Raw genomic sequence first — 22,632 nt, 5'->3', positions numbered from 1 at the left:
TAATGCAGCCGCTCGACTAATCTGGCTAATTTTTGCGTGACACTAATGCCGAAACGACGCTGCTGGCGAGAGTTCCAGTGCTGTCCCCCTTTGCTACCCCCATTTTTTGTAGCAACGGAAGTGACGTCAGGGCAACGTTACTACGTCAGTTCCTCTTAGAAACTGGCAAAATGGTGAGGAAGTCGCGTTATTTGGCCGGCTCGACTTTTAAATCGTAATCAATCGCGCGTATTAGTTTTCATCGACGTTAAGTAATGCAGGGTTGAGCAGAGCGAATGTGTCTTCTTAATTTAATATATAAATTACGCGTCGGGACGGCGTAATTTGACTATTAGTCCTTGTGAAGTCGCTGTGGCATAACATGGTGAGGGGTCGGGGAGCGGGATTGAATCGCGTGGGGGATTATTAGATAGCATTATATGTGAATCAGGAATTGTAGATTGGCTGCAAAAGTTAGAAAGAAATACTTGTAATTGTGACACTGGTTTCGTTGGCGGCTCAGCCGTATATGTCAGATGCGCAAAAGTTCAGTCATCCGTTGACGGTGTCATGTTAAAATCGTTTTTTTTCCTCCCCTTTCTCTCCACGTGCGCGTGTGTGTGGTGTCAGGTGAACGTGCCGAAACAGAGGCGGACTTTTTGCAAGGGGAAGTGCAAGAAGCACACCCTGCACAAAGTGACCCAGTACAAGAAGGGCAAGGATTCTCTGTACGCCCAAGGTAAGCGACCATTTCGATCTTTGTGTTGAAAACGTCAAGCCGTGTTGCGGTAACGTCTCACTGTATTTTTTTGCACCCAGTGCTGAGGCGGAAAAGGAGAGACTAGGACACGCCGATAAGACTAACTTTTGCAACAAAAATAAACAGCTGTGATAGCTGTATGGCTTGGTGCAGAAGTTCATTTGAGCAACGAAGCTGTTTGCACAGTATTGTGCAACTTCTAGTTCAAAAAAGATTCTAGTGCAAAAAGGACAAAAAAAAAATTAATTGGCGAGCTTCTGTAGACACTGCATAGGTGATAGGCAGAAGTTCTATATAACACCACAGCTTTTTGTACAGTTGTACAGTTTATTCAAGTTCTGGTTCAAAAAAAAAAAAGAAAACTAAAACCTTCGTGGTGCAGTTGTCTTTGAGGTTAATTTGGCTAGATGGTTTTGGTTGTTTTCGCCTCAGAACTCAAATTCTGAAAGACAATGTTTTCGCCTTTTTTTTTCCCTGAAATGATCAGTTGTGAATGCGTAGCTACAATATGCTGATCGTAAACGTGTTAAGTTGGGTAAAGTAGGCCCGAAGGCCTTGGGTTGCAGTTGATTGAACTGGTGATGCGCTGTAGCAGGTACCGCAATCTAGGAAGTAATCTGTGGCAAGAAAACAACTGCACGAAGTGTTGCCGAAGCATCTTGGACCCGTTTAGTCGAATGGACCGTTCCACACTGCTGCATGTTCAACCGTGCTGCAAAAGAATGCTGCTGCTGCTTAGTGCGCCGAATTCGTGCCACTTTTCTGGTACCACTGAGCTAGCTAACTGCTGGGGTTGGGTCAGCGTGCGGCCGTGCCCATGGTTTTGTGTGGGTGCACCTTTCTCAGCTCAGAGTAGAGTTGACACTGAATGGGGGCCCTGCTCCCCCATCGTATGTATGTCACGGCATTTATTTAGTCATTGTCATCGCCTAGCTTTCTCACTAGGGTCGTGGTTGCACTTGAGCGTTCGTGAAAACACTTGTTCATTCCACTCCCTTGCTTTAGTGAGGAGCTAAGTGAGATGAGGCATGCATCGCAACACCAATTCTTGCGAGTGGAGCATGACTAAATGAGGTCCACACCACCTTGTGCTGTATCCCAATATTGGGCACAGTGGAGAGGGGATGAATACAGCTCTTCGCCTTAGGGAATGCTGGTTTGAAGCGGATTGTGTGTTTGTGTGCGGCCTTCACCGGTCTGTGTGTCTTGCCGATTAGTCGTGTAAAAGGGGAATCGGATGTGCTAACGGCTGTTGTTAACCCCCTTTGCAGGCAAGCGCCGTTATGACCGTAAGCAGCGGGGATATGGTGGCCAGACCAAGCCGATCTTCCGGAAAAAGGTAAGGCCCTCCCTGCGCGAGTCTTCGCCACTTGAGCCCTGCATGCTTTGGCCAGTCCTGAAGGCCTTCTGCAGAAGCACTGACCTATCTCGTAACTGCATTGCGGCGGTTCTCGATCCCCTTTTCGGGCCATTGGCACTAAGAGTGACTAGATGATGCCATTCCCGGACAAAGGATGCGTTTATTCAGTGACGGCACAGAGACAAGTTTCGTATGAAGGGTGTTAGAAACTGGTGGTTGCTGCGTGAATTAGGCGTAGGACATTACCTTATGTCCGATGGAAAAAGGTTCAGTCTTAGACATCCAGGTGGAACAGCGCACCTTCCACCATTGTTGCCACCGGTTCTGCCCTCTGGGATTCTTCCTGCAGCAGCCTTTGCTTTCATCACCTTAGCTGACCCGTATTATGGTGTGTGATGGTAGGCCCACTCTCATCTAGGGAAGTCTGTGCCCTTTCTTCGCGAGGACGTAAAAGCATAGTGTCTTCTAGCGTCTGTGGCAGGCGGTACCCAACTGTGTTGGAGGTTTTTCCGGCCCTCGATCTTGCTACATCAGTGTTTAGCCAACTTGTTCAGGGACTGTGATACCCAAGTCAGGGCCGAGGGCCTGGCAAGACTGCTGTTTTGACCAGGCATCCGAGGCCTACAACATCTTCTGGACTGGGCAGGGCTTCGATTCTCTCTACTGTGGCTGTATCTGGTTTCGCACCTTCTGCAGAGACCGGGAACGGGGCTTTAAGTTATTTAGCTTGGTTCAGTGTGATGGCAAGGTGCTGCAACACGGTTAGCGTGGTGTTGTGTCCCTGGCCGAAGTGACACCTTTATAAACTTCTGCCCGGCTTTTAAGCAGTACCAATCTTGGCCGGAAGGAAACCGGCAGAAGTGGTTGAACGGCCAGAGTTGTGACTGGTTCGTCTGGCGGGTGCCTGTGCTCGTGTCCAGCTTTGAGAAAGACTGCAGCTCTATACTTGCTTGACAGTCACTGTGTGGGCATGTTCAGAGAATAACCACTTTGTTTGGCTACGTAAAGTGGACGACACACCAGTTTTGCTGCTGGAGCACCACATCGTTGGTGTGGCAGACCCGCAGAGTGATAACAAGACAGGGAAACGACGCTTCCTAGGGCGGCCGGAGATGGCCACAAGTGCTTGGCCAAGGTTAAAGGGACAGACAACAGATTTTTGTCGAGTATATTGTCTCTATCCCATATCAAAGGGAATCACTTGAAGCACCCCCGAAACAGTTTTGCTGATAGCGCCATAGAACTGTTCAAATCAGAATTTCTAGATCTACGAGCCATACGTGTCCCACCTAAACGAATGCTGGCAAATGTTGACAGTGAGCCGTGTGGCATCATGCTTCTAACTGCACGTGAGATTAAAAGTGGTATTCACAAATTTGCCCCCAATTAAAACAACAATGTGCAGTCTTTCCTGTCCCTTATGGGGTTTTTGAATCGCGCATTGAAAACTGCTGGAGTACACTCGCCGTGGTGGCTCAGTGGCTAAGGCGTTGCGCTGCTGAGCACGAGGTCGCGGGTTTGATTTCTGGCCGCGGCGGCAGCTTTTCTGATGGAGGCGAAAAGCAAAAACGGCTGTGTGTACGAGATTTCGACGCACGTTAAAGATCCCCAGGTGGCCAAAATTAATCCGGAGCCCTCCACTACGGCGCGCCTCATCGCCTGCGTTGCGTCGGCGCGTTAAACCCCCACAATCAATCAAATCAATCAACCTACAATAAATCAATTGAAGCCACAGGAATTGTTCGGACATGTATGGTAGTGTCACATTTAGAAACTACAGGGCCTCCACCTTTCAGACTTTGGAAACTTCAGTTAAAAATTAATATTATTTTTGCCTGTTTATTTGGAAATTCTCTGCAGTACCCCAGTACATAAAATGCTGAATTTGAATGAGCCAGAGGATGCGCACTCTGCAAGAATCTGTTGTCTGTCCCTTTAAGCTGGCGTCATCTGCCGCAGAAGAAACTGCATGCCCACCGCGATGGGCACTTTGCTGCGCAGCCCTGAGCTGAATTGTGGCCACTATTTCATCCATCAGGTGCCGCTACCCTCTCCTTCGCCATCACAGCTACGAAGCTTTGTAGTTCATGTTGGTTTTCATCGGGACTATCTGGCCGCTCGCTCGCGCTTTCCGCACGGGGCCATTTTGCCTCCTACTCTTGCTCCGTGGTCGGATTACACCTTCCCTTTCCAGCGTTTCGTGCACCAGTTCAGGGCGATTGCGGGATCGGGAGTGAACTGTGCATGCTTGGCCAGAAGGGAACATCTAATCTTGGTGACAGTCTCATTCTTGAGTGCACAGACAATGGTAGCATAGTTTAGTGCTAATATATACTGAAGGGAAATCTAGAAGTAGTGTTTAGGTGAGCCGCATGTTTGCATTGTTGCTTGGCATGGCTCGCCAACAAGACCAGACGTTGCCTTTGTTGTCTCCAAGAAAACAATTGATTTTTTTTTTTTTTTTGCAATGGTGGGTAAACGGGTGTGTGCAAACTGCTGCCTGTGTAAATGGGTGTATGCAAACTTTGAGGTACGCTAGTTATAGAGTGGAGCACAACTTTTGAAATTTCAAAACCAGAAGGGAGGCAATTCTTTATGGTAGCTTGAATGCCTATCCTAAAGCTTGCAACACGATGCCTGGTCTCGCACAAGCTTCTAGCATGCCTGGCAACTACTTATGTCCTTTGTCTGCCACTGGAGGGACTGTGCCCATTTTGTTTCTCACCTTTCACTGTTTTGCGAGTTTCTTAATTTTGTCTTCTACTTGGGCTGTGTAAATTTGTGCTTTGTTTGCAGCGTTTGCAGTAACTTGGGGTATGTTAACTGTTCTGAGAGCCTAACCTTCGCACGGAATAGACAGATGGCTCTGTAGGAATTCGGTGAACTCTGCCGGTCTCTTTCAAAAGCTCGCTTTTTTGAAATGCTTTGGGCAGATGCGGACTGACTCGGCACTTGGAAAGTCATGATTGGGACTAGGGATGGGGCGGAAATGTTGTGTGATAGAGAGCGAGAGACTATTAGAGGAAAGCAGAGAGGTCTGCCAGCATGTTAACGCCTACATGCTACTCTGCGGGGTGGGGACGAGGGAATAGTTGCAGTAGGAAGTACGACAGAAGAGAGAGAAGAAAGAAGTAAAAAAAAAAAAAAAGAGGCACCGTGGTTGTTGGGGACTGTCAGTGCGACACTTGAAAAGCCTACAGACGGTTGCAAAGTGCAAGGATGTTCTGGTTCTATATCATCCCAGCGACACCAATGTCTTTGACGTATTCAAATAATGCGGTTAGCACTTTACGCTGAGACGACGGAGATGGCTGTGGTCCCAGGAGTGTTTTAATGTTAGGAAACTGTGGTTGAGGCAGGGCACTGCAGTAAAATATGCTCGACTGTTTCCGGTGAACCGCAGTTGTTGTGGTTGTGTTGTTGTTTGGCTGTGTGCACCTGTGCTGACCGGAACGCTCTCGATGTGGTGCAGGCCAAGACGACCAAGAAGATTGTGCTGCGTATGGAGTGCACCGAGTGCAAGAACCGCAAGCAGCTGCCCATCAAGCGCTGCAAGCACTTCGAGATCGGCGGCGACAAGAAGCGCAAGGTATGGCACCCTTTCGGATTGAGGGGCAGTTGGGCGGAAATTTAGGCTGTTTTGGGAAATTTGGCACGCAACTGCATGCGGTGAATTCGATAGTTTAAGCGGGGACACAGCTCTTAAAACAGCTCCTTTGAATTTTCGAGTAAACTCTGTGAAACTTGCCATTCTTGCTGCTTTTCTTCCCACTGATTTCAGATACGCCATTATTTTTTGAGTTCGTCAGTCAGTTCCTAAGATAATTAGTCCTGTTTGGAGGAGCAACAGACAAAGCAGTGCGAGTCACAGAACTGTAATCTCTATATTTTCCAATACTATGAGCCCTGGTGAGTGCAATAAGAGAATCTGTTTTTCGATGCACTGCTTGGAGCTAATTTTACAGCTCGTTAATTTAAACCTTGGTGGCACCAGCAGCAAGGAACCATTTCGAATGCCCATTTCGAACATCAAGGTTTAATGAGCTGTAAAATTAGTTCCAAGCGGTGCACCAATGAAACGCTTTTCTTATTGCATTCACCAGGATTCAGAGTATTGGAAAATATAAAGATTGCAGTTCTGTGACTGGCACTGCTTTGTCTGTTCTCCTCCAAACAGGACTAATTATCTCTGATTATCTTGGTAACTAATTTAGGGAGCCAAAAAATAATGGCGAATCTGAAATCAGTGGGAAGAAAAGCAGCAAGACTGGCAAGTTTCGCAGAGCCGTTTTCACCCTTGAGGGAGTGAAGTTTGCTTCCTTCTCCAGCTGCAGTGCAGTTCTTTGAGTGGTCCAGGTATTTCTCGCTGTGAGTAATGCGGCATATGTTGCTACACGTTGGAATGCAGGCAATAGTGTGCTGCTGTGAATGTAGTCTAGGAAAAAGATGTATTTTGTATTGTGTGTAAAGAAATGGCAAGCATGCAATTTCGGGGGACAGTTCCTAGTGCAGCTTAAAAGCAATGTCACTTGCTCAGTGAATGTTTTCAGAAAGGAAAGGGTTTGGGTGCAGGAGTTGTTAGATAAGGAGGAAATTTACCCGTTACAATACCCGTGCGATATCGAGGAGCTTGCTTTCAAGTGTCGCAGTGAAGCGTAGTAGAAGTCCATTTTATTTTTACCCCGTTTGCGGTCTGTAATGTGGTAGTCAAAGCAGTAGTGCAACCAGTGCAAGGAATGCATTTCAAGCTTGGACTGTCAGTTCAATTTCAACTTCAAACTTACAATGTCAATTGAATTGAAGCAGTTCGCCAATACAGTTAAAAATTGGGTTGGCTTCTTAAGAAAGGTTATTGTATCTGTATGTACAGGGTAGTTAACTCATTAAGGGCCAATTACAGTAGAACCTTGTTGATACGTTTTTTGAAAAATGCGAGCCAAAAAAACGTACTAGGGGGCATTTTTGGTGTTCACAATTGAGAGCGTAGTAACCGAAAAATTGTATGAACTGGGACCGTATTAACGGGCTTCTACTGTACTCTGAAGAATGCCGCTGTATTTGGAAACATGTTGTGTTGTCTGGCCACAGTGGTCCTTCGTTGCTCTGTTTTAGTGCTCTGGTTTTCTCGATATTTCCATATAAAATTTTCCTTCAAATCGTGCCCCTGGAACTAAAAATTACTCTCTAAAATTTTAATCTAATTTCGACCTTGAGATGCTGCTCACGAGGGTATAAATGTGTTTGGAAGGCAGTTGAAAATCTAAGTTGCTGGCGGTGTTTTTTGTACTGAAGACTGCATTTGAACTGAATGTCATATTAGTCGTGGAGAAGCCCAATGGTGTCCAGTCAAATGACATTCGATTGTAAGGCCTTTGAAATGCCCGTGTAGGGGTGCATGGAAGTCAAGACTGCTGGACCAGTTGCTTTGCTATTATAAATAAAAATAAATTCACTAGAAAAGGGTGCAGCAGAAAGCCAGTAGGCTCTTCCGAAGTAAATTTCCTTTGGTGCATTGTGATTCCGCTTTAGAAGGGAAACTAGCTGTGCAACTTGACCAAACCGAACTCGGTTCACGTTGAATTGTTTGGAAAGTGTGTTGTATCGAACATCTTTGTATAGTCCTCTAAGGCACAGTGCGGTCAAGGGCAGAGTAAGTCTAGACGGTTTGTTTCGCTGGGTAGATAGAGCGTATTTTTTTGTTCTGTGCCATGTTGCCAGGGGGTGTCGTATTGATGTTTCTCTTTTCTTTTTCTCTCCTTCCAGGGACAAATGATCCAGTTCTGATCCGGCTGTGTATATTCCATCAACCCGCACTAAAAAGAGAGAAAAATGTCTTCCCCTGTGTCTGCCTGCTTCCTTGTTGGACATTGCACATTTGTGTGTGCTGTGTTCAGCTGGTATCGCTCTCCCCTCATCACCTGGGTACGAGCCACCAGTGACGGCTGTTGACTGTTTGATCCCTTTCGACACGTTAGTCGCTGGTGTTGCAGCGTGTGAGCTACTGAGCACAGACCTGAAAGGCCTAAATGCTCTTGCCACTTGGGAGCTTTGGAAGGCCAAACCCAGCCCCCCCCCCTGCGATTCTAAAAGCAGCAGTCACAATTACGTAGCCATGAGTCCACTGTACTATCGAACCTAAATAGCAGGTTTTGTGGGCTGTTTTTAAGGCCAGAGACTGGCAAAAAAAACATTTGGAGCTTGTAGACTTCGGCGTTACTTGACACTATATTATGAAGGGGGATTGGCTGGGAATTGCAATACCAATACCCAGTGAAGATGCATGGAGGGTTATCTGCTTCAGGTCAGCCCCCATGTGGGGGTGAGCAGCTAACTCGTGGAACCTTTTCAGAGTTTAGTTTTGTGCTGGAAGGAAGCAAGGGCACAGCAGAAGCAGAGTTGGATAAGAAGAAAGGGGTATGGTGGTAGTGCTAGGAGGAAGAGTAAATTTAGAACAGCTGGGTACGAGTGCTTGAAAGGGAAACCTGGGAACACACTGCCAATGGTGTTCTATTGCTTTCCTAAATTTCCGTAATTGTATACGTGCTTTCACTGCTCGGATGGTTTGCCAGACCAGGTTCTGTAAATCTGAGCTGGTTGGCCAGTTCCCACTGTTTTGAGAGTTGGATGCATGATGCTGTGTCACTAATGGCAGCACCTATGTGGTATGCACCAAAGTTAGTGGCCTCAGAGGGGATGAGGGTTGGGGGGGGGAGGGTAACGCTGCGGGAAACACTGCCTACTGGCACATAGTGCCCGATAGTGCGTAGAGATGCTGTCGGCATGTCTGACGCTCTAAATTTTCTGAGTGCCAAGGTGTTGCACATTTGGCCACGCAACGTGGGCGGACCTAGGGAGAGATTTTGGGTAAGCGCGTGGGCTTGAGCATTAACGTCCAAGGTGGCGTGGCCAGAGACTGGCAGATCCAGGTTTTTCCCGAGGGGGGAGTCTGCTCTCAGTGATGATGATGCTGGTGATTGGGAGGAGGGGGGAGGAACATAGTAGCTGTTTTTATTAGCTAAAATTTTGGAAAACCAAGAATAAAATAAATAAAAGAACTGGACTTTTTCAACGACCCGAGCGGTTATCTTCGGGGTATAAAAATACAAAAATTAAGGGGGGGGGGTCAGGATATCTGGACCCCCCCTTTGGATCTGCCAATGGCCGGGGACCCGTACCAGCGTTATCTTGTGGGGAGGACGGGCGTGAAGGGTACAGTTTAGAATGTCATATGTTGGAGGGTGTGCGGCATGACGAGAAATAGTTCGCAACGCCCCTTGTGAGTCACTAAACACAAAACTTGAGGTGGCAGGGGGTTTGATTTTGACAGTGCATTCGATGGTGGGGGTTATAGAGAATTCTTCCAGGTTGTACATCGTCTTGGAGGGGACGATGGTGTCTATGGACCGGTTAGGGCTATGGAGGGCGATAGCACCATCTCTAGTAATCGAGTGAAAACTGGCGTCTGTAAGGTAGATTGCTGTGCCATTCTGTTTGAGCCAATTAATACGCTTGTTCAATGCTTTAGTGCGTTGTCTCTGCGGACCAAGTTGTGAGCAGGGTGCATGTGGTGACGAATACATTCAATTAAGAGGTTTGGGGAGGAACAGGAAGGAAATTTGGGAGACGTGGAGAGCCTGGGACCCTCAGAGAGTGGGCAGACTAGCCTGCTGTAGACCATCGCCCCCCAACCTCCACCTTTACAGAGCTTTGGCCAACTCCGTCCTCGAAGATCAGCTGTGTTTGATCCAAAGGGCTGTCGACGCAGCCCGAGCTCAGGGCATCCTGGAATGCGGACGCCTCTCTGAAGCCTTCCCTTGGTTTCATTAAAGGAGCACTGACACCAATTTTGGGCGTTATTATTGCACAGTTTGCTTCCTTCACTCAACAGAATACCCTGGCTGAAATATGAGCGGCCTGCGACGCGAAGAACATAGTTCAATTGGATCTCGTTTATCGTGCTGACGGAGCAGTGCGCGGAGCGCCACTCAGCAAATGGACATCAGCGTGACATCATCCAGGGAGAGCCAAAAGGAGTGACGGGGCAGCGCTTGTCAAAAGCTTGTGACGTCACTTCATGCGCACGGCCCCACGAGCGGCGAGCGGGCGCAACACCCTCTCAAGCGGGCGCCGGTGACATCGGCACAAAGTGGTGAGGTCAGGCAGGGAGTCTGTCATATGCGCCGTTTGGGATGAAAGCGCAGGAATTTGTTTGAAACAAACGATTTTCAGGCCGTTCAATGTAATTAACTATCGCGCGCTGAAGTATTTGAAGTGCTGTTTCAGGTTCACCAGGCCATTAAGCATCGATAAAAGCAATGAAAGTGTAACATAAAATTTTCGTGTCAGTGCTCCTTTAAAGCTTATTCTTTGTCGATGTCGACCGAACCCACAGCTTGACTCGCTGCTTTTTCATTCAGTATCGTTTGGTGATGTTAGAAGTCAAAGCGCAACGTTGGGCCTGATTTCTAACATCACCAAATGATACTGAATGAAAAAGCAGCGAGTCAAGCTGTGGGTTCGGTCGACATCGAGAAAGAATAAGCTTTAAAGGAGCACTGACACGAAAATTCTAATGTTTAGGCTTAATGTTTATTCTAAAGTCACGCCAAGCATTGTTGTGCATTGTGCTTCGAGCTGTGGATGCCAGTTGACACACCTCGAAGGTTGGGTCGTCGTGTAACTGTCGCCCTTTCCCAGTGCTGCACAACAGCCTGCGTTCTAACACCCATTGGCTGCAACTGGGTGTGAAGAGATCAATACCCCAACAATTTTAAAAGCCAAGAGCTTCCTTTTCGTAGGGGTCTGCCTTGTAAGCAGGCAACTTGCCTTGCACGGAGTAGGAGGACATGTTGTTAACAAGCATTTGGGATTTATGATCAGAAGGCCTATTAACAGTTGCTTCAGTGAATTTGTCCTATCTGTGGCCTCACTGCATAGTTGAGCTCTCGTGTAACTCATTACTCGCCATGCAGACAAAACACAAGTTTGGTTCATTCGAAAGATTGCCTCATTAGAATTATACTGACATCACTTTTAACGCACACTTCGCTCAAATAAGCTATATAATTAGGGGAAAAGGGAATGGCCATGCGACCCACTGGCTCATTTCCTGCACTAGAACCTTTGACCTAATAGGCACAGCTTTGCAATTGGCTGAGGCTGGCAAATGCAAATTAGGCAGGGCTTATAAGCTTGTCAAACGAGCTTTTTGTACTTAAATGTAATGCATATTCATTTTACAGCAGTAATAATGGTGCGGTAAGCAATGAAAGTTACCAGAATACACGTAAGCATATAAATACCGATGCGCACTGCTGTTGGTACTGAGCGCACTATGCTCGTATTAGCTGCACAGCAGCCCGCCGCTTTGGAGCTGTCTTACACGGCACAGGCCGGTTCGAGCAAGCGACGTTGTCTTATTGTCTTACGTGACCCTGTTTGTCGAGCATACCGCATGTTTCACGGAACGATTACTTTCTACCGTAACAAAAACAAGCCAGGTGCAAATACGGTCAAAAACACAGCAACAGCGGACAACGGTCCGCAGCTGACTATGGTAGCACCATCTGAGAGGTAAGCAAGGCTCCAGAGCCTAATGACGCACTGTTAGTTCGTTTGAATGCCCTCTCTTGTGCCTTCATTGCAGACGTCACGATAACACGCAATTTTGTGGAAGAATCAAAATTTTGAAGTAAATTGAATAATTGCTCAGTGAATACTGCATCGTTTGCTGCCGTACAAGCACTGGGGGCACTATAAAACATGAAATCTTTTCAATAAAACAAACTTGTAAACTTGTATTTTGTCTGCATGGCCCCTTTAAGCATTTGCCAACTCTAAATCAAACTCAAAGGGCTACTCAACTGCCAATGGATGTTTTTTTTTTCTTTCTTTAAAATAACTGGTCTGTGGCAACTTGATCGATTGCTATCGGGGAGCAATGCATGCCGTTTTCTACCAAAAATTCCGTTAATAACGAACTTTCGAATTTCCAACCATTTTGGCAAAAGCGACGTCATTTTCAGACTGGCAAAGCAGCAGTTTCTGTGCTAAATATGCATTCCAACAAACATCACCACCCCATGTACTATGGTGTAAACTCGCAATTCTGTTATTCGTTGTAGGAAGCGGTTGATTGCACTAACTAGTGTCGGTGACGTCGCAAGGGCTCAGCTTGGAAGCCGACAATTACCATCAGTCATTTGATTCGCTCGTTATCTCACTTAATTACCAGAATTTCGCAATAAAACTCGTGACAGGAGAATCAGGATGCAAAAGACTGCAAAATGCCGCCTATCTAATGGCAGTTTCTTCAAAAGTAGCCCTTTTGAAGTTGGTCTAGGGTCAACACTGGTCACAAATGCTGCAAAGAGGTTTGTAAAAGAAAAACTACACTTGACGGGGGGCAAAAGATGTGTTAAAAGAAAAAGAATGGTCGGCACCTTTTGTTTTGACCACTTGATTTTAATAAAAGCTTTCATGACAGGCTCCAGAAACAGGCAATAAGGCACATGATTCTGGCAAGCCCCGCCCCCTCAAAAATTAAAAAGGAAAAAAAAAAAAATACGGGTAAAACTGGAAAGACTCTTGTACTTTGGTGGTGACCGGGGGAACCTTGCTCGAGAACGGCAATCCCACGGTCCTCTTTGGGTCTGGAAAAAAAGAAGAGAGGGTGAAAGTGTGACTGTCGGCACGCAAGAAAGGCAATCGCGCGTCCACAGTATACTATTACATAAGTCGTTCCGGGACTTGTTTAGAGTCAATCGACTGTTCAGAACCCTGCGGTCAGGGCTAGTGAGTGCATTTGTGCCCTTGTTGACAAAAAGTGCGCTAAGAGAATGAATGCATCACTAGAGCACCAGTTAGTTCACAAGATTTTTGCACCATCTTTTTTTTTTTTTTTTCATTTTACACAAAAAAGCATATACTGATAAGCCCAAAAGAAAGGGGCCTTGGGGGCTTATTTTGCAGGGATTGGTTTTTTTAAGGCTATTTTAGTTCATGAGGATCACGAAATTTTGAAAAATACCTCTGCAAGAAAAACAGTGTAAAGACGTGTTATGCTGCCAAACGCAGTTGGATGGAAAGTACTACTATTCATACTATGCAGATCCATTTAACACGAGACGCATTAACGATCTCTCTTGGTGACGATTCTTTATTAAACGACTGCAGGATGTCTTCCGACTTTTCACATTGTTTTTTCCAACACGCCTGACAACCAATTATTCAAACACGCCAGGCCATAAAACGTTTTCTCGCCAACTAATTTGAGCACGAGCCAACAACACGGGAATCGGTGAAAAAAGCAGCCAAAGACTACCCAGCTGAAACCCACTCCCGGGCTGGCTCTAAACGCACACCTCTTGAGTGTTAAAAGCAATACAACGGTGACAGATCTGCAATTGCTGCGTTCAGGGACTGAAACATGAAGCATCAAAAGTAGTAAGTGCACCTCTGTCCTAGAGGTGCACATCTCTTCTTCCCGAAGTTATGTTTGGCACTTAAGCCTACTTCTCATGACAATATACCGACTGGTCCGTATCGACACGTTAATCCCGTTCATAAAAGGCGGCCCGTAAAACAAAAAACAAACAGACAAAGAAAAAAAAAAACGAAAAGCCAGATGCGGGAAAAAAAGGGGAGGGGAGTTGCACAGTGGCAAGACAAAAGCAGCGAAAGTGATGTTTAGGTCTGCCCTGTAACCGTGCAAAGCAATGATCAATCCTTACGTGACTCGACGTACTGTAGCTCCCTGGAGAAGAGTGCCTACGCTCCCTCCTCTTTTTTTTCCTCTCTCTCTCTCTCCAACTTTTCACGGCACCTTGTTGCCGTGTGACAGTCTATCAAGCCAGCTGATAGACTGTCAGGGCCTGCGCAGAGTGCAAGAACAGGCCAAGTACAAAATACTGCAGAAGGGGTGGGGGGGGGGGGGGGGGGGTAGTGGGTAAAACTTTAGAAGCATAAACCTTTATGTTTTGGCACCCCAGCAAAGTTATATAATTCAAATAGCAGCCTAACGTCCTCAGTTAATGGAGAACACTCAGTAGACATTCGTATCTGGAACCACACTTACCGACACACGATGGACATTTAACATCTAACCTGACGAACATCTAACAGTGTATGTGAAAAAGAACGTAAGCTTACAGACGTCTGATGGATGTCTTTTGGAGGAGGGATCTAATAGCGGCTGCTACACTAGCAGCAAAGGTTTAAGGCCTGCAACTAAAGCTTAATCATCATCGTCGTCATCATCAGCCTGTCCACGGCCACTGCAATTATCCTGCTCCTGTGCTAACTGCAACCAGTTTACCCCAGTAAACTTGATTTCATCTGCCCAACTAACCTTCTGCCACCCCCTGCCACGCTTGCCTTCTCTAGGGATCCACTCTGTTACCCTTAATCTGTTACCCTTAATGACCAACTGTTATCTTGCCTTCGCATTCCAGGCCCTGCCCACTCATATTTCTTCTTCTTAATTTTTACTAATACGTCCTTAACACGCGTTTGTTCCCTGACCCACTCCGCTCTCTTCTGATCCCTTAATGTTACACCTATCATCTTCCGTTCCATTGCTCGCTGAGTTGTCCTCAGTTTAAATTGAACCCCCTTAGTGAGCCTCCAAGTTCCGGCCCCGTAGGTGAATACCTGTGAGATGCAGCTGTCATACACTTCCTTTTTCAGGGACAATGGTAGGCTGCCATTCATTACCTGAGAATGCCTGCCAAAAGTTATATAGTTGTCTCCAATCACTAGCAGCAGCTGGATGAACTTGAAAAGCTTGCTTTTTAGCCTAGCTTTACGTCCCTTCATCCCCCCCAGCTCAGTTGAGAATTCCCAGGGTTCCTAGCTGTGCTCTTGGAGTAGTGCTCCTCGAGGATGGAGTTGTTCACAAAGGGAAGAAAGGCGTACTCTCCATTTCCATGACCATATTGTGGAGTGTGCAGAAACAAGAAATGTCCCCGTTGTTTCCGCATGTGTAACCTGTAACCCCATTTCGCTACAAGCATCAACCATGCACTCTGTGTCATTCCTGCATGCATAGCCACTTTTAAGGGGGGACACTGGTCTTAAAACAGCTCCTGTTAATTTTCAAGTAAACTTTGTGGCACTTGCCAGCCTTGCTGGTTTCCCCCCACTGGTTTCAAATATGCCATTATCGTTTGGAGTCAGTCAATTAGTTCCCAAGAGAGGTAGAGATAATTAGCCATTTTTGGAGGAACAATAAACAAAGCAGTGTTAGCCATAAAACTGTAATCTTTACATTTTCCTATACTATGAACCATGGTGAATGTAATAAGGGAATTGGTTTTTTGATGCACCGCTTCGAACTAACTTTACAGCTCACTAAACTTTGGTGGCACCAGTGGCAAAGAACCATTTCGAATGCCTGTTTGGAACACCAAAGTTTAGTGAGCTATAAAATTAGTTCCAAGCGGTGCATCAAAAAAACAATTCTCTTATTACATTCACCAGGGTTCATAGTATTGGAAAGTATAAAGATTACAGTTTTATGGCTAACACTGCTTTGTCTATTGTTCATCCAAAAATGGCAAATTATCTCTAACTACTTCGGAAACTAATTGACTGACTCAAAACGATACTGGCATATTTGAAATCAGTGGGGGGATACCAGCAAGGCTGGCAAGCTTCACAGAGTTTACTTGGAAATTAAAAGACATTCTTTTAAGAGGGATGTTTGCCAAAGGGTACAGTTTACACTTCCAATATACCAACAGTCTTACTGCCCAAAGAAAACATATATACTACTATTCTCCTTTCACAAAAACACACAGGTTAATTTAAGAAACGTGGCTTCGCCTGCAAGAAAGAAAAACGCATAAAACAGTTCTTTTCTTTTCTTTTTTTACAAGTTCTGAGAATGGAGACAATGGAGGGTGAATAAAGACAGGAAGCTGATGAAATGGTTCAGGTTTATAGCGGGTTAACAGTGCAGAAGGAACGAAAAATAAAAAAAGGAGAGATGAATTAGTACTGCACTAACATGACCACCTGACGGTACTGCAAGGAGTGATTATTAATACAGCTGAGGAAAAAAATTTATCTGTCCTCTTTCCCACTTAGCACTAAGGAGAAATGCAGTGAAAAAAACTGACTGCAGGACATCGCTTCACAGACCATCACTGAACTACACCGGAACAGTGTACTATTACATGCGACCATGGTGTTGCCCCTCAAATATTGTAAGGTCAAGCATTCTGCAATGCTACAGAAAGTTCAGTTACACTATACCCAGTAGCAGTTTCCGATAAATAAAATGGGAATGTGTTATTTAAAGTCCCACTACACCCAAAAGCTTTTTTGCTTTTTTTGCTCCTTCGTCGCAAAGTTCCACATCAGCAGCTGTTTTCGCTTTTCTTGAAAGCCATGCAGAAGCCAATACAGGCCGAATCCGTAGTAGTAAGCAATGACAACTTCACGCAGTTCACACGTGAGCTTGCGAAGCAGATAATTCTAGTAACCCCATGACAGCCATTGCAGAACAACCTCCCGAAGGATGATGTTTATATGATTTCGGAATCCTTGTATTATGGGAAAAACTGCACAAAATATAGAATACAGCACTGCCGAGCATCATACTTCACCTGTGCACTGAAAAACTGGAGAGAGAGCTGGATTGAGTGAAACAGATGTCATTTCCAGGGCTCCCTAAACTGACGTCAGCTTGCAGCTCTGTCATCAGCTGAGCTCACCACCAACATGCCAACACTGCTTCCAGGTATGCGAGTCAGTTCTTTCAGGAAATTTAGAACAAGCTACACCCCTATTCAAGGTTTTCTGTCCACTTTTTGCGAAGTTATCAGCCACGTTTTGTGCGACAGGACAGACGGGATCAAATATTTGAGATGCTGTGGGAAACAAAGTGAGCCAGACTATCTCCGTCGTACAATTGATCAGTTACGTCTACACATCCGTGTACTCGCTTGTACTCTGACATGATGCTATGTACAGGCCAGGGCTACGTGAAGCAATGCATACAAAGCTGAGTACAGTGTGCAGATTAAGATCTTATCACTTGTGAGTACTTACTCGCGATCACAAATTTGTGAAGTGATCATGTACGTGCACACTCATCGGTATAAGTACTCATGAGTATGTTCTCACAAGTGATCGTGAGTTTACTTTCATTGGTCTGTACTAATGACCCTATTCACCAGTACAAGCGCACACGACTATGTTCTCACAAGTGATCACATACTAGCCCATACTAGCAAGCCCATACTAGGGAGCCCATACTAGCGAGTACGACCACACTCATCAGTACGAGCATGCTTACAAGATAGATTAGATCGAATATTCGAATCGGAAGTCCCCCATCATTAGCTTGTTCGTGTTTTCAGCCAACACCCATACTCGGCATCGACGCAGGTGAGTCCAAATCAGCACAGGAGGCGAGTATGACAGCACTGAGGTCACCCCACACCACCTCGCAGTACTAATGTTGGGAAACAGCGAGGTGACTGACCATAGGCTGGGCTGGCCCACAAAGATGGGCTGCCCGCGTCCGTACACCAGGAAGGCGGCGCAGCCCACCAGGTTGAGCAGCGCCGTGAGGTAGAAGATGAGCGACCAGCTCCGGGTCACGTCCACCACGTAGCCCACCAGGTACACCCCCAGGAAGCCTGCAGCCACCACCACAAAACAGGGAACGCCATCTTTGTCTCCTCGAGATTTTGTTTTTTCTTGCTCTTTTCAAAGGGAGTGAGGAAAAAAGAAGTCTGTAGCGACATTGGCTGTACAGCGTAGAACGGTTTTCAATGCCCAGAGAAAAACAACATATTTTGCTTATTTTTGTTGTTATGGCGTATTGAAATTTGCGTTATCACTTTTTTCAAGCTTACACAGTGTGTATTTATTTGCGTTTACAGTTTGAACACTCCTGCTTTGAACACTCCTGCTTTCTTATCTTTTTACCGTTCCTTTTATTGCGATAATACAATACGTGTTCTACGTAATACCCCCTCACGGGAGCCTTTAGGGGTATCGTGAATAAATAAATAAATTCTAAGCACCATCCCTCCCCACTTTTTTGCAACCTATGGTCATAGCGTAAGAACAAGACAGGAAGGGAAATGGCACTTCCTGAGGCGGCCAGACAATATCACAAGCGTTTGGCAAAGGTTAAGCTAGCAGCATCTGTCGCTGAGAAGCAACTGCGCGGCCACTGCGATTGGCTGGAATGGATTGTGGCTGCTATCGTTTAGTTCATCAGATGCCGCTACTCCCTCCAAAAGATCACCATATATATATATATATATATACTGAGCTTCAAATATAAGACGGAGTATGACTTTGAGGCTGTGAATTTCGGAGAAAAAAAAAACAACCTCGCCTTATATTCGAATAAATACAGTATTCTTGCTCCACGCCTATAGTTTTCCAGGTGTGAAGGGGAGCTCACATTCAAAGCAGTTTAAATGGAGAGCTTTTTGGTCTTGCCTATTGCAGACCCGAGAGCAAGGCCTTAAACTAGAGGAATATGGCATTTAAGGCCCTGCTCTCAAGCCCCTCCACTGAACGCGCGCATAATTTGTAAGCATACGCTTCACATACAACATTACACTCACCGGCATCTCAAACTTTTTAGCCTGAATATTTAGAAACGAAAAAGGGGGCGGTCGGAGAAATTTTTCTGAAACTGGACGTCTTTTATCCAGCATTGATGGACTCGAAATTAAATAAAAAAATACGCGTTTGAAATGCCAGGTTCTTGAGTGTGAATGACGAAATACGAAATACACTGCAATCCTTTCCATTGCAAACAATGAAAACTAACTGTGAATCAAATAAAAGACTTTTTGACTCACAAATAATTTCCCTTATGTGTGCGAAGGTTGTAACATACATAAAAGAAGATGTTTTGAACTGTGGCGACATGCTTCCATGTACTAACACTGGATAGCAGAAAAGGTAGAAAGATATGAACAATTGAGACAAGGTAGTGAAGTAGCCGAGCAAAAAGCACAGCACTGTCATTAAAAATGCGAGCTCCCAAAGATGTTTTGAATATACTACGGACTGGATGCAGTCCCTCCAGTAACCGAAGGGACGGATTTGTTAAAGCGCAAACAGGCATTGGTCGATGCAAAAATCGGTATGAACTTCACAATCAACTTCACGAGTTCGGAATTTTAGAAAAACGTGCACGTTTGACAGGAAAGCAAAATTTCATTGCTGTCTCATTCGTAATATTATGGAAGAAAGAATCGAGCACTTAGAATGGTACGAGTGCATTGCAAATCGTATGCTATTCACGAAAAGTACGAATATTCACACCCTCCTACTTTTTAAAAGCACACGGTCACACCAACTGCAAAATATTTGAAGGTGGAGGGCTGGCATACCTGGTATGGCTCCAACCGTGTTCATGAGCCCTGCAGGAAAGACAAAAGATAGGAGTGTTTATGAACTGAATAAATAATGGCTACTGCTTTCACAGAACTACGACGACATTATGACTTCTCCTTGACACAAGGGCACGGTAAAAAGTGAATAAAACAAGCAAACAAAAGGATCACTAACTCTGCACAGTGCAAGAGAGTTTTAAAATCCTCTAATGTGGTTGTGACAGCGATCTGCAACTCGCCTACAGGTTCATGCCATGTTACTGACACTGATGCAATAATGATGTTTCAAGCTATGCAACTATAAACACAACTATTGCGCCTACATCAGTTTCAGATAGTCAGGGAAAGAAAGCAAGAGCAGGGGATGTTAAACTGGACGGAACAAAAAAGTTTTTACCATTAAAACAAAAAAAACTAACCGTGGGTGGATATTAAAAACGATTATGTGTGGTACAATTCACCGGTGCGATGGGTCGGTTAAAAACCCAAGGGTAAACACATTTTAGGACAGGCAAAAAAGACGTACGTTACGAAAAATCATAAAATTCAGCAATTTTCATTAGCAAGTCTGATTTTGCAGATCCTCGTTTGTTAGTTAGCGAAAGCCGTTGCTGCAACAGAGGAGCCTTTCCATAACTTAAAGTGCCACTGCAAGCGGGGCTGTTGTGACTTGTGTTGCGACCTGCCTAACGAGGCGGCACAAACGTCAACCCGCTTTACGATTACCGTATTTTCGCGCGTATAACCCGCCCCTGCATATAACCCGCGCACCCATTTTCCGTCGATGAATAAAAAAATACATATCCTCGCGTATTGCCCGCATATTTTATACATAAAAGGATGGACCAAAGCTACTACTCAAGCAACATTCCACATTTGTTTATGCTAAAGAACTCACCTAGATGACTACGTAACTAGATGACTTGCCGCATACATTTTTTTCAGGTTGGTACATTGTTGCGCTGTGTGTGCAAAATAAGCCCTGTCAATAGGATAACAATGGCTTAGTAGCTATTACTGTTGCAGGGGCATCACGGCTGAATGCGCATTGCGGTGAAGTTGCACCAAAAGAAATACCTCGCACATAATCCGCATATCTACTTCCCCCCTCAAAATTTCGCATTTTTGGTGCGGGTTATATGCGCGAAAATACGGTATTCTACCTCCCACTGAGTAGAACAGGATGGAACAAACATTTACAGTCGCCTTTCTTTCCTGTTCGTAAATCGAGAAGCGATTAAAATTTAGAATTGCCGTACTGCGCACCGAGTAAGGCAGAGATGTAGAGTTATCGCACTTCCCACAAAGTCAAACAGGAAAAAAGGGAAGTTTAGAACAATGTTCCTCTCCTTTAGAACGATCTGCCTTTCCGCAAAGCAGAATAGGAACTAGAGTGGGTATTTCGAATTATCCCATTTCCTATTGAAGTGAAATGAGTAGGATAAGTAGGATAAGCCCAAGGAGCCGGGTTTGATCCCTGCTGTGGTGGCTGCTTTCCAGATGAAGGTGGAAAGCGAAAATGCCCGTGTGTTTAAAATTATGCCACTTGCTAAAGATCCCCAGGTGGTCAAAATTAATCCAGAGTCCTCAATTACGGTGTGTGAGATTTTGGCACACGTTAAAGATCCCCAGGTGGTCAGAGTTACAGAATTAATCCAGAGTCCTCCACTACGGCGTGCGTCATAGCACAGGCGTAGCTTTGGTGCGCTAAACCCCACAATCAATCAATCAATGAAACGGACAGGAGCATGAAACGTCAAGTGCAACAAGCACACGTTGGAGATTTGGCACATCTGCAAAGATGCGTATTCCCGTCTTGGGAGGATAGGGGTTCGAGATGATCTGCACATCGACCCTTGTTAAGCGAGGATGATGTGACGATTTCGGTTGCGTTCCATGCCCGAACCAAGCACGCTCACTCACCGAAGACGGAACCTGCGTGCAGCGGAGCGATGTCCTGCGGGTTGATGAAGACACCGCTGTTGTGGAAGCCCGAGCAGGCCACCGCCAGGGAGACAAACAGCAGGGCCCACGTGTACTCGCACCAGGGCACCAGGGGCAGCAGCAGCGCCTTGCTCAGCTGGCACAGGGCCTGGCATCAAGAAGAGGGGGAGAGGGGACTGTACAGCTCATATCAGCGCTCAGGTTGAAGTACCGCCTCTTCACGAGTGGTACTAGTTGAAGCTGCAGCACATTCTACTAGTATTACCTCTCTAAGAGTGGTATCCCACCCAAATAGTACTACCTCTCCACGAGAGGTAGCTGCTTCAAGGACTGGTACACCTCACAAATACTACCGAGTCTTCAAGAGTAGTAGTACACAGTAGTACACTCAATAGCTGCTGCCTCTTTAAAAGGACACTGCAACACGTACCATCGACCGCTAGGAATGCATTTCGGGGTAAAGTATATTGTCCCAGCAATCTCCTCCTGCAAGAATTATGAAAATCCGTTCACTATCACCGAAACGATGAGAACTCGCGCATAATCGTTCCCTCTCAACTCGACCGCGGACAACACGAAAGCTGCACGCTCTCTCTCTGGGAGAGGGGGGCGGCTCGCGGCGTTCTCTTCCGCGGCCTTTGGTATATCACAGGCCAAAGTTTTTTTTTTTCTCCGCAACGTGGAGGGGTCTATTTCCAGTCTGGTGCCACAAAAAAGCAGGCATGGGTGCCTGCTCGCAAGCGCGTGCTCCGGCTGGTAGGGCGTTTTCGAAGCAATAAGCGTTTGTTGTCGAGTGGTCTGGTTGAAACGGAAGTATTGAGCTCATCACTCAAACTCCGCGCGCACTAAAAACACAAAAGGCAAAACTGTGCCAACAGGTTCAGGCATAGAAGAGGTTCGCACATAGCGCTTACAACGGCGTATCGTCACAGGAAATGCGAGAAATTAGGTGCGAAGTTGACCGGTGACAGCCGACCGGACAGCCATGGCCTCAATGACATCGCTTAGGCCATGCCAGGGGTGCATAATGAGGAGAACTGAAGAGAGCCCGGTTGGTTTTTCCTCATCTTTCACAGTGATTTGTGCACTGACCGCTTCACGTGCAAGTGTAATATTTGGCTCAGGTATTCCTGGCAGTGTAAGCTAAGCATCGCGCAGGTTTACTTGCACTGCTCAAAGAGTGTTGCAGGGTCCCTTTAAAGGGGCCATGAAGACAA

General features: G+C 45.9%; 2 protein-coding genes across 5 annotated transcripts in view; one reads left to right on the top strand and one right to left on the bottom strand.

Annotated features, from left to right (window-relative positions):
• Positions 1-46: 46 nt before the first annotated feature.
• LOC144143477 (large ribosomal subunit protein eL42) lies at positions 47-7,933 on the top strand. 2 transcript variants are annotated; one of them, XM_077675228.1, is made up of 5 exons: positions 47-173; positions 610-718; positions 2,011-2,078; positions 5,572-5,688; positions 7,863-7,933. In XM_077675228.1, exons 1-5 carry the CDS (start codon positions 171-173, stop codon positions 7,881-7,883), a joined length of 318 nt encoding a protein of 105 aa, XP_077531354.1. In that variant the 5' UTR covers positions 47-170; the 3' UTR covers positions 7,884-7,933. The 2 variants fall into 2 exon arrangements, with proteins under 2 accessions (XP_077531354.1, XP_077531353.1); XM_077675227.1 differs by lacking the exon at positions 47-173 and adding an exon at positions 203-364.
• A 4,615-nt stretch (positions 7,934-12,548) lies between these two features.
• Positions 12,549-22,632, bottom strand: part of LOC144143475 (voltage-gated purine nucleotide uniporter SLC17A9-like) — a 29,814-nt gene continuing 19,730 nt past the window's right edge. For 2 of the 3 annotated variants that reach the window (XM_077675223.1, XM_077675225.1), the window contains exons 10-14: positions 21,395-21,563; positions 19,469-19,498; positions 17,590-17,746; positions 13,832-13,972; positions 12,549-12,751 (exon numbers count right to left, since the gene is read on the bottom strand). In XM_077675223.1, the coding sequence (XP_077531349.1) occupies positions 13,966-13,972; positions 17,590-17,746; positions 19,469-19,498; positions 21,395-21,563 (363 nt within the window). In that variant the 3' untranslated portion in view covers positions 12,549-12,751; positions 13,832-13,965. The remainder of the gene's footprint in view (positions 12,752-13,831; positions 13,973-17,589; positions 17,747-19,468; positions 19,499-21,394; positions 21,564-22,632) is intronic. The other variant, XM_077675224.1, reaches the window with a different exon arrangement.

The sequence above is a fragment of the Haemaphysalis longicornis genome, unplaced genomic scaffold (genome assembly GCF_048455015.1).
Source record: "Haemaphysalis longicornis isolate Haplotype H1 unplaced genomic scaffold, Haemaphysalis longicornis Haplotype H1 scaffold_6, whole genome shotgun sequence".
Lineage (NCBI taxonomy): Eukaryota > Metazoa > Arthropoda > Arachnida > Ixodida > Ixodidae > Haemaphysalis > Haemaphysalis longicornis.
Note: the sequence above shows the minus strand (reverse complement) of the source record. Positions and strands in the feature narration are given on the sequence as shown.

Bases quoted from the DNA above. Each gene is read 5' to 3' on its own strand.
- LOC144143477 (XM_077675228.1), top strand. The intron at 719-2,010 runs GTAAGCGACCAT...CCCCCTTTGCAG, and splicing joins GGATTCTCTGTACGCCCAAG to GCAAGCGCCGTTATGACCGT. The intron at 2,079-5,571 runs GTAAGGCCCTCC...GATGTGGTGCAG, and splicing joins AGCCGATCTTCCGGAAAAAG to GCCAAGACGACCAAGAAGAT.